The 11,609-nt window shown below is 43.3% G+C and overlaps 1 protein-coding gene and 1 long non-coding RNA gene across 2 annotated transcripts; both read right to left on the reverse strand.

Annotated features, from left to right (window-relative positions):
• Positions 1 to 1,132: 1,132 nt before the first annotated feature.
• On the reverse strand, positions 1,133 to 10,630 carry LOC115208559 (uncharacterized). The gene is made up of 7 exons (XM_029776710.1): positions 9,631 to 10,630; positions 9,412 to 9,453; positions 9,167 to 9,267; positions 3,138 to 3,199; positions 2,776 to 2,942; positions 2,285 to 2,512; positions 1,133 to 1,814 (listed from the first exon to the last, which is right to left on the reverse strand). The coding sequence occupies exons 1-7, from the start codon at positions 10,304 to 10,306 to the stop codon at positions 1,405 to 1,407; spliced, it is 1,686 nt and encodes a 561-aa protein (XP_029632570.1). The 5' UTR covers positions 10,307 to 10,630; the 3' UTR covers positions 1,133 to 1,404.
• Positions 10,631 to 10,660: 30 nt separating this feature from the next.
• On the reverse strand, positions 10,661 to 11,258 carry LOC115208576 (uncharacterized). The gene is made up of 3 exons (XR_003881203.1): positions 11,069 to 11,258; positions 10,903 to 10,939; positions 10,661 to 10,749 (listed from the first exon to the last, which is right to left on the reverse strand). It is a non-coding gene; the product is annotated as an uncharacterized LOC115208576 (long non-coding RNA).
• Between the last annotated feature and the right edge of the window lie 351 nt (positions 11,259 to 11,609).

Raw genomic sequence — 11,609 nt, forward strand, 5'->3', positions numbered from 1 at the left:
TAGGTGGACCACCCTGTCTCCCCACCCTGCCTGGCCGGCCAAAGATTAGCCTGTTAAATGCACTTCCCGCCTGTATAAAATGCTAACTCTGCTCATCCAATAGCAACAATTTAGATAGGGACCTGTCTGCCCACCCTTAACTTGAGTTAGCTTCTCTACCATTCAAATGCAGGTGGGATTTGTTTCCCTTCAAAAGAGAAGTTTTCACTTATCAGCCATATTGTATTCATTTGTTTATCTTTATTAGGGCAATGCCATGAGTAAAGGAGAATGTCAAACTTCTCAGCCAGGCATGTGGCAATGTTTTACACTCGAATTAGAATCAAAGCACTTTTGAGAGAAAGGTGGACATTGCTGAATCATGCAATGAATTTTAGTAGGCCTAGCTACACAATTTGAAATATTCCTGTCATTTGAAATATTAATAATTTGGCTTGGATAACTGGTTAGGCCGCTGAGCAGAGCAGGTAGCCTAATGAAATTCAGTCAGCGACCTTTATCATTAGGCAATTTCCTTGCATAGCATTCTGGCAGTGGAACAAATGAAAGGGTACGGTTTGACACCGTGCCATTTCAACGACAAAACACAATCTACCACTACATTTTTTTTTTCTTAGAGACTGGGGATTAACATTTCTGAGCTCGGGCTACAGATTAGGTGCGTGGGGGTCTAGAATTTCATCATCTTTGAGGCACAATGGCTCATTCTTACCGTTTCCTCATCTATTCTCCGACGGTGGGGGTCATTGGTGCGTGCCTTAACTCCTGTATTTGTTTTACGTTTTCAGTATACCCTTGTTTTTTTTACATATTTAAGAACCACAGAGGAAAACAAAACTTTGTATTTACCCAGTCGAAAACGGAGCTTTTTTAGAGACACTTCCTAGCACGCGCTGCCATCTTGTGGGAAAAGCACAACATCGCGTAATAGCGCTGTGACATTGGTATTTTCATTTAAGGTCCATTTTCTGTGGCATTTTCCCCTCACAAGTAAATACATTTTATTTTGAGCCATAATGCCAAAACAGCAGCTATGCCTGCATATAAAACAAAGAAGCCTACTTTGTTACAGAAATTGTACTTTCCCATTTCAATATATAAAAAAAAAAATCATTTTAATATATATTCAATGTAGAGCCAAGTTAACATTTATTTAATTGAAGTTAATCTGTTAAATATACTATATACAATGATCCAAAGAATATATCAAGTAGCACATCCAAACTACACACAAAGACAATGTAATACAAAAAGGTAATAACAGTCAAGAAATATCATCAATATTGAAAAGGCAAAGAAAAACAGAAAAATAATGAACTCAGGAAACAGTGAAGTCAACCTGCCCAGAACGGGGTCTCAATGCTCTCATTGCACATTGAGGACAACCACAGAGCAATCTTCTCTTCAAAGCTTGACACCCTCCCCTGGCTCCATGTACCCATCAAGAGGCTGCAGGGGGCTGAAGCGTAGCAGGGGCAGGTCCACCGAAGGGCAGCAGTCCTTGGGGTGAGCCCAGCCTTCTTTAGGGCGAGCCCAGCCCTCCTTAGGGCGCCGTATGGGTGGGAGCGGAGGGGGCAGCTCCGAGTTGGTGCGGCTGGAACTGTTGCCATTGCCGTCGTTTTTGTAGTCAGGAGGGGGGATGGGGGGGACGCTCCCGAGGCTGCTGCTCCGACAGCGGACCAGGAACGCCCCCCGGTGGTGGCGGTGGTACAGCACGCCCACGGTACCGAGGAGCAGCAGGATGAGGAAGCTGAGCAGGAAGCACGCCACGTAGATGCCTTTGATCATCCCGCTGGACCACGTCAAAGTGCAGCCTAAGGTCAAAAGTTAGGCAAGGATTAGATGTACACAATTTACCTAGTGCAGTCACCTTCATAACCATGCACCTTTATGTCTAACATTCTGTCTAACACAATGTTAAGGTTACACATTCTGTTAGGGTTACCTAACAAACCCATTTTCAGGGGTTAAATCGGGAATATTAGGGTGGTGGTCTATTACATTTTAGTCATTTAGCAGACGCTCTTATCCAGAGCGACTTACAGTAGTGAATGCATACATTATATTTCATTTTGTTTTTGTACTGGCCCCCCGTGGGAATCGAACCCACAACCCTGGCGTTGCACACACCATGCTGGCATTGCAAACACCATGCTCTACCAACTGAGCCACAGGGAAGACTCTTGTTAACTTCTGTGCCACTGATTTTTCACTAACCAATGTCATACTGTATGTTTTCCTTGTACTTCAGAGAACAATAATTCTACCAAAATCTATGGAGTACCAGTGTTGCGGTGCTGCTGCTCAGGACTATGCTGATCCACCGTAATTGTTGACTTATTGTGCCGGTCCGTATCAGCGGCCTTGGTGTCCACGCAAATGGTTCCACCGGAGCCCAGCCTAGACATGTCCTCAAACCCGGAGTGGCATCGGCATGCGTAGGAACCAAAGCGGTTCACACACTCAGCGTTGATGTCACACAGCACCAGCTGAGTCACACACTCATTCACATCTGAGATACACACACAGGGTGCAAAAGTAAGGTTGATTAACGGAGTTATTAAATATGAGAACAAATAACTTCAAATCAATTATTTAAAGTCAAACAAATACATTTTTCACCTCACTGAGCCCCAAGACACCTAGTTGCAAGCTATACAACACAATATCTTATTAAATCTCTGCAGTAACCTTTAGTGCCAGTTGTAAAGATCAGAGTACAGTGCAAAATAAGCTACAGATTTATATTTGTTTGGAGGAAACTTTGAGACCTACCAGCGGTGGATACAGAGACGATGACACCGTGTGTTGAGCTGCCCCTGGGGCTAACCACCATCTCTAACAGCTCCTGCAGGGCCGGGTGCAGGGTCCTGGGAACCTTCACCCCTTCTGGCCCACCCCCAATATGCAACCAGAGGATGTAAAGCACTCCTGCACTCAACCTGTTGATACAACAAAAAAACTTAAAAAAGGCATTCAATCCATCAGTTGTAGCCTAACTCAGCAAAAGTTGACTTTGTATTTTTATTAATTACAGTGCCAACAAACCCTTTTTATGCAGTAAAAATACAAGTATTTGTTTGCAGTCAAGAAAGATGACATTTGGAGCTCTTGGTTACAAAATGTAGTGAACCAACCTTTTTATTCTTTTGGAGGATAGGGTTTTGGGTATGTGGACAAATTCCAACTGCTCATTAATCTGAAAAACATAATAATTGCAGTTCCAAATCACAAATGCACCAGTCCAGTCACAGTAAATAATGACCAAAAGCCATAGTGTTTACACATTTTGATTTGTTAAAGCCTTAGCTTAAAATTGATTCATTTTTTTTTGTCACTGGCCTACACACAATAACCCATAATGTCAAAGTGGAATGGGTTTGTTTTCACAAAGAACAGCACCTAAAAAGAAAAAAGTAATATCCCTTTGAGCATGGAGAAGTTATTAAATTACACACTTTGGATGGTGTATCAATACGGTCACTACAAAGACACAGGAGTCCTTCCTAACTCAGTTGCCGGAGAGGAAGGAAACCACTCAGGGATTTCACCATGAGGCCAATGTGACGTTAAAACAGTTAGACTTTAATGGCTGTAATAGGAGACAACTGAGGATGGATCAACATTGTACACTGAACAAAAATATAAAAATGCAACAATTTCAAAGATTTTACTGAGTTACATTTCATACGGAAATCAGTCAATTGAAATAAATTCATTAGGGCCTACTATATGGATTTCCCATGACTGGGAATACAGATATGCATCTGTTGGTCACAGATAACTTAAAAAGAAAAGGTGGGGGAGTGGATCAGAAAACCAGTCAGTATCTGGTGTGACCATCATTTGCCTCGTGCAGTGAGACATCTCATTCGCGTAGAGTTGATCAGGCTGTTGATTGTGGCCTGTAGAATGTGTCCCACTCTTCAAATGGCTGTGCAGTCGCTAGGGGAACTGGAACACACTTTTGTACACGTTGATCCAGAGCATCCCAAACATGCACAATGGGCGACATGTCTGGTGAGTATGCAGGCCATGGAAGAACTGTGCAATTTTCAGCTTCCAGGAATTCTGTACAGATACTTGTGACATGGGGCTGTGCATTATGCTGAAACGTGATGGCAGCGGATGAATGGCACAACGGGCATCAAGATGTCGTCACGGTATCTCTGTGCATTCAAATTGCCATCGATAAAAAGCAGTTGCGTTTGCTGTCCGTAGCTTATGACTGACAATACCATAACCCCACCATGGGGCAGGCACTGTGTTCACGACATTGACATCAGCAAACCACTCCCTAACACTACCCCATACACTGTCTGCCATCTGTCCGGCACAGTTGAAACTGGGATTCACCCGTGAAGAGCAGACTTCTTCAGCATGTCAGTGGACATTGAAGGTGAGCATTTACCTTATGACGACAAACTGCAGTCAGGTCAAGACCCTGGTGAGGAAACGAGCACGCAGCTGATCTTCCTTCACAACAAATTTTGGTTGTGCAAACCCAGTTTCATCCACTGTCCAGATGGCTGGTCTCAGACAATCCCGCAGATGAAGAAGCCAGATGTGGAGGTCCTGGATTGGCGTGGCGGCACCTGGTCTGCAGTTGAGGCCTGTTGGGGTTACTGTCAAATTCTCTAAAACGACATTGGAGGCGACTTATGGTAAAAGAAATTAACATTCCATTCTCAGGCAACAGCTCTGGTGGACATTCCTGCAGTCAGTATGCCAATTGCACTCTCCTGCAAAACTTGAGACCTCTGTGGTATTGTGTTGTGTGACAACTGCACATTTTAGAGTGGCCTTGTGTCCAGCACAAGCTACACCTGTGTAATGATCATGCTGTTTAATCAGCTTCTTGATACACCACACCTGTCAGGTGGATGGATTGTCTTGGCAAAGGAAAAATGCTCACTAACAGGGATGTAAACAAATTTGTGCACAACATTTGAGAAATAAGCTTTTTGTGCTTATGGAACATTTCTGGGATCTTTTATTTCAGCTCATGAAACCAACACTTTACATGATGCATTTATATTTTGGTTCGGTATAGTTACTACACAATACTAACCTAACCGACAGAGTGAAAAGGAAGCCTGCACAGAATAAAAAAATATTCCAAAACATACATCCTATTTGCAACAATGCACTAAAGTAATATTGCAAAAAAGCATTTAACATTGTCCTGAATTCAAAGTTGTGTGTTTGGGGCAAATTCCATACAACACAGTACTGAGTACCACTCCGTATTTTCAAGCATAGTGGTGGCTGCATAATGTTATAGGAATTATTGTGATCGTTAAGGAGAGTTTATCCAGGATAAAAAGGCAAAATCCTAGTTCAGTCTTTCCCACCAGACACTGGGAGAGGAATTCCCCTTCCAGCAGGGCAATAACCTAAAAAGGGCAAATGTACATGAGTTTACCAAAAGGACAGTGAACGTTCCTGAGTAGCCGAGTTAGTTGACTAAAACTTGAACTTTTCTACTTGAAAATCTATGGCAAGACCTGAAAATGTTTGTTGTTTTTTAAAATGGTGTGGAAAGCTCTTAAAGACTTAACCAGAAAGACTCATCTGTAATTGCAGCCAAAGGTGCTTCTACAAAGTCTTCAGTCAGGTGTGGGAATACTTATGTACAGTTGAATCGAAAGTTTACATACACAGGTTGGAGTCATTCAAACTAGTTTTTCAACCACTTCACAAATTTCTTGTTAACAAACTATAGTTTTGGCAAGTCGGTTAGGACATTATTTTTCCAACAACTGTTCAGACAGATTATTTCACTGTATCACAATTCCAGTGGGTCAGAAGTGTACATACACTAAGTTGACTGTGCCTTTAAAAACATTCCAGAAAATGATGTCATGGCTTTAGAAGCTTCTGATAGGCTAATTGACATCATTTGAGTCAATTGGAGGTTAATCTGTGGATGTATTTCAAGGCCTCCCTTCAAACTCAGTGCCTCTTTGCTTGACATCAAGGGAAAAATGTAAAGAAAACGCAAGTATAAACACCATGGGACCACGCAGCCATCATACCGCTCAGGAAGGAGACGTGTTCTGTCTCCTAGAGATGAACGTACTTTGGTGCGAAAAGTGAAAAATCAATCCCAGAACAGCAAAGGACCTTGTGAAGATGCTGAAGGAAACAGGTACAAAAGTATCTATAGCCACAGTAAAACGAGTCCTACATCAACATAACCTGAAAGGCCTCTCAGCAAGGAAGAATCCACTGCTATAAAACCACCATAAAAATGCCGGACTACGGTTTGCAACTGTACATGGGGACAAAGATCGTACTTTTGAGAAATATCCTCTGGTCTGATGAAACCAAAATAGAACTGTTAGGCCATAATGACCATCGTTATGTTTGGAGGAAAAAGGGGGAGGCTTGCAAACCGAAGAACACCATCCCAACCTTGAAGCACAGGGTGTCAGCATCATGTTGTGGGGGTGCTTTGCTGCAGGAGGGACTGGTGCACTTCACAAAAGAGATGGCATCATGAGGAAGGGAAATTATGTGGATATATTGAAGCAACATCTCAAGACATCAGTCAGGAAGTTAAAGCTTGGTTGCAAATGGGCTTTCCAAAGTCAAGATATTTAAGAGGCCATCAAAGCCCTGACCTCAATCCTATAGAAAATTTGTGGGCAGAACTGAAAAAGCATGTGAGCAAGGAGGCCTAGAAACCTGACCCAGTAACACCAGCTCTGTCAGGAGGAATGGGCCAAAATTCAGAAGCTTGTGGAAGACTACCCAAAACGTTTAACCCAAAGTTAAACGATTTAAAGGCATGTAAACTTCTGACCCACTGGGAACATGATGAAAAAAAGTCTATTATTCTGACTTTTCAGATTCTTAAAATAAAGTGGTGATCCTAACTGACCTAAGACAGGGAATTTTTACTAGGATTAAAATGTCAGGAATTGTGAAAAACTGAGTTGAAATGTATTTGGCTAAGGTGTATGTAAACTTCTGACTTCAACTGTAAATTAGATATTTTCACTTTGTCATTATGGGGTATTGTGTGTAGATGGGTGAGGGAAAAATGTATATTTCATCAATTTTGAATTCAGGCTGTAACAACAAAATGGTGAGTAAGTCAAGGGGTATGAATACTTTCTGAAGGCACTGTAAGATGACATTCATTTATGAAGAAAGTTAGAGTACCACAGCCTGTCATAAATCCCATAAATCCTAGCGGTCAAACAGGGAAATGTTCCCAATCGTTTCCCCACCATTCATTTCCCCCACAAGGGCCTTTAGGCTTACCCTGGCGTGGCGTTTTGATAACCGTGTAAATCTCTCTAGGACAGTGCCTTCGGAAAGTATTCAGACCCCTTGACATTTTCCATTGTTACAATACAGCCTTATTCTAAAATTGAATAAATAAAATCCTCTGCAATCTACACACAATAACCCATAATGACAAAGCAAAAACAGATATGAACATTTGCAAATTTATAAAAAAATAACAGAAATACCTTATTTACATAAGCATTCACACCCTTTGCTATGAGACTCAAAATTAAGCATAGGTGCATCCTGTTTTACATTGGTCATCCTTGAGTTGTTTTTACAACTTGTTTTGGAGTCCACCTGTGGTAAATTCAATTGATTGGACATGATTTGGAAAGGCACACACACCTGACTATACAAGGTCCCACAGTTGACAGTGCATGTCAGAGCAAAAACCAAGACATGAGGTCTAAGGAATTGTCCGTAGAGCTCCGAGACAGGATTGTGTAGAGGCACAGATCTGGGGAAGGGTACCAAAAAAAATGTCTGCAGCATTAAAGGTCCAAGAACACAGTGGCCTCCATCATTCTAAATTGAATAAGTTTGGAACCACCAAGACCCTTCCTAGAGCTAGCCGCCCGGCCAAACTGAGCCGGGGGGGGGGGGGGGGGGGGGGGGGGGGTCAGGGAGGTGACCAAGAACCTGATGGTCACTCAGAGAGCTCCTCTGTGGCAATGGAAAAACCAGCCAGAAGGACAACCATAATCTGCAGCCCTCCACCAAGCAGGCCTATATGGTAGAGTGGCCAGACAGAAGCCACTCCTCAGTAAAGGCAAGGATGAACGGAGCAAAGTACAGAGAGATCCTTGATGAAAACCTGCTCCAGAGCGCTCAGGACTTGACCGGGGCGAAGGTTCACCTTCCAACAAGACATCGACCCTAAGCACATAGCCAAGGCAACGCAGGAGTGGCTTCGGGATAAGTCTCCATTTCCTTGAGTGGCCCAGCCAGAGCCCGGACTTGAACCAGATCAATCATCTCTGGAGAGACCTGGAAATAGCTGAGCAGCAACACTCTCCATCCAACCTGACAAAGCTTGAACATGGGAGAAACTCCCCAAATACAGGCGTGCCAAGCTTGTAGCGTCATACCCAAGAAGACTCAAGGCTGTAATTGCTGCCAAAGGTGCTTCAACAAAGTACTGAGTAAAGGGTCTGGTAAATGTGATGTTTAACAAACTAGAAAAAAAGTCAACATTTCTAAAAGCCTGTTTTTGCTTTGTCATTATGGGGTAGTGTGTAGATTGATGAGAATTTTAGAATAAGGCTGTAACCTAACATGTGGAAAAAGTCAAGGGGTCTGAACACTTTCCGAAGGCACCGTATTCGCCTGTATTTACCCCCCCAAAAATGAAATGCTAATTAGCTACTAATGTGGCAATCATAAAGAACAACAAATGCCATGATCTGGATGAGACTGTCGAATCGAGGCAAAGGTAAGAATCTCTGGATTACCTCTCATGTTGGCTACATTCCTTTAAAATAGACAGTTTTGGGAACCGTCTTGTGCAAGTTTTAAATTGATACAATACCTGGTGTCAGCTAGAGATGACGTGCAGGAGCTTACAGGGATTTGTAGTTTTGCATGATGTCTACTTTGATGCTTATTAGAATTTTTGAATCCGAGTGTAAATAGAGCCGAATATATCCATCTATATCTCACCTTGTCTGAGATTTACATGGATATCAAAACGTCATGCCAGGATAAGACAAAACAAAACACAGCCCTTATTTTAAGTGTTCCTAAAATCCCCAATGGGAAACATTCATTGTGGAAAAACGATTGGAACCATTTCCTTGTTTGACTGCTAGGTTTTACAGGTATTATGACACCACTGTGGGGCTCTATAGTACATGAGATAACTCACCAGAGACTTCACTGAGATCAACAGTGATCTCACAAGATGGTCCCAATTCTCCTCTGGCGCCACAAGGAAGTTGACTTCAACAGCCACTTCAAATAGGTAGTCTGAGAAACACAAAAAGTAGGCATCTACTTTAATACTCATACACAGCTCTATAACTATTGTACAAAGGCTACTGACTTGAAACTTTTGTTATAGCCTTTGAATTGTATTAAAAATACCTTTTTGAAAAGAAAAAAATAAATCACCTTCTGGTAAGTGTGGTACTTCGGTGTGATTTCTGGCTTTCTCTGCAAAGTAAACATGCAAGACAGTTTTCATAAACCAGACAAAGTATGCAAATTAAATTGCTGACTACCTACCATAATGTCTGCTGTCGAAAAACAGTTCAACCATGTTTGGGTGATGGTTGAAGGGATCCTGGGTATCAGTGGGTGTATGAGTGTGACTGGATGCTGTAGACTCACCCAGAGTCATTTTCAGCAATTCCTTATTGCCAGACTCCTCACCTTGGTCATCCACCTCTGTTGTGTGCGACCCGATGTTAGACCCTGTAGGAGGGATGGTATCTGTAGTTTGAGCATCCACGTTCCTTCGCATAGCAGACGGGGTGCGCGGCGAGGATTTGGGATTCAAAACAGGGGACTGGTGTGTGGAGCGGTCACTTCCAAGGTGTGCTGTGTGGGTCTCAGTGGCATCCCTCCATGACCATGACATCCCCTGATGAGTGACCACCATGGGGGGAGTGGGAGTCAAGGGCAGATGGGACTCACGGTCCACCACATCTCCACTCAAGTTACCCACTTTCCAGTCTTCCCTTGTCAGGTGGCTCTCGTCTGCTTCAGTCCCCTCTGAGATTCCTCTGTTCCAATCTTCCTCCTCTCTCTGAACAGGAGAAAACTTGAAGGGCCCCTCTCTGACCATTTGCTCCTCTGCTTCCCATGGTGGAAGCTCATTGGACACAGAGGAGGAAGTGAGTTGGTCAAAATAGTCAAACACCACCTCCGGGTTGGTCTGAGCTGGCGGGGTGGGGCGCTCCAGTAAAATGGCCTCCGTAGGTTCACCCCCCTTCATGGGAAGAAACTTGGTGAAACTTGCCAGAGAGGGAAAAGGTTCCAGTTCCATCAGTTTTGGTTCAGTCATCAGCTTCCATTCTTCTTCGGTGGTATCACCATAAGCATTGTACGTGACTGGCGGTACGAACGCCTCGTATCGCCCATAGAAGCCCCTGTGGGGCGGACTGGGTTTGCCTCTGATCAGCTGAACCACGTGGAGGATGTTGGAGAGGGACGTGTACTTGGCCTCACCCCAACACTTCTCCAGGATCCTGTGACCCCCCGCGACCCCCAGGGGCTCATCCAGGTGGATCTGGTCTAGCTTCCCGCTGCATGCATCTGACTGGGTGAAGTCCTCTAGGTGGAGGAGCACACGTTTACCAGGGTCTACCTGGATGGTCCAGTTGCACCAGAGAGGTGGGTTGGAGCACAGGTAGTCTGGGGAGAAGAACTCGCCGCTCTTGCCGCGCATCACCTGGTGGCAGCTTCGCAGCGCGAAGAAGGCGTTGCCCTCATAACCATGACGGTCATCTGAGAAGTTGTGGACAGAGTGTAAAGGACAATCCAATAATGTCCAAATGACAGTCCTAGGACTAACCCCCCCAACACACACACACACACGAAAGAATTAAACAAAGACCACAGTACAGGGCCCAAAGGCTACATAATAAATATTTGTCTTACCGGGAGGGTTGTAAGCGTCATTCCTAAAGTTATTTATCTAAGGACGTAATAAAAACGTTGAGGTAGCATTAAACCATGAATGTTAGTCAACAACTTGAAATCTACCTACAACCTCCAGCGAAATGTAGGGAAAATGCTTATAGAAGGAAGTCAGTCATCAACTTACCCAGGACAGGTCGCAGTTTGCGGTAAATAAACCATTGGCAAGTAGTAGTGAACGTACAAATGTTAACTTTGAATGATTTCGTGACATTTTAGTGTCACGTTGTGTTTACTTTTTCCACTATTTAGCAAGCAGGTCGGCTTCCTACACTGTCCCAGCTATTGTCAATTCTTTCCAGCGATGTTTCTTTCCGTTTCCGCTAAAAGTGGACGTAAACAGGTGAAATATATTGCCAATTAGCTAATTAGCACGCCTTGATATTCGTATGCTTCTGGTCTATATGGGTTGTATCCACTAGGTGTCACTGCTACACTGTTGTAGGTAAAATAACTTGACTTCTGCAGCTGTACTTCTCAGAAGCAACAAGTATTATGTTGTACTTTTATCTTACCAAGTACTTTATAAATACAAATATATTTTACAAGAACGACAATGCCATGAATTATTAATGATCCAATGGTAAAGATGTTTATTCTAAACGTTTGATGTTTTGTATGCAGTAGTGAACAGATACTTATTTTTGGGGCACTTTAAGTAGCCTAAT

The sequence above is a fragment of the Salmo trutta genome, chromosome 14, assembly GCF_901001165.1.
Source record: "Salmo trutta chromosome 14, fSalTru1.1, whole genome shotgun sequence".
Taxonomy (NCBI): domain Eukaryota; kingdom Metazoa; phylum Chordata; class Actinopteri; order Salmoniformes; family Salmonidae; genus Salmo; species Salmo trutta.

Excerpts from the sequence above, each read along its gene's own strand:
- LOC115208559 (XM_029776710.1), bottom strand. The coding sequence starts at position 10,306 with ATGACTGAACCAAAACTGATGGAACTGGAACCTTTTCCCTCTCTGGCA. Across the intron at positions 9,454-9,630 it reads ATTGCTGAAAATGACTCTGG|AGAAAGCCAGAAATCACACC; the intron begins GTGAGTCTACAG and ends TTTACTTTGCAG. Across the intron at positions 9,268-9,411 it reads AGTACCACACTTACCAGAAG|ACTACCTATTTGAAGTGGCT; the intron begins GTGATTTATTTT and ends TGTGTTTCTCAG.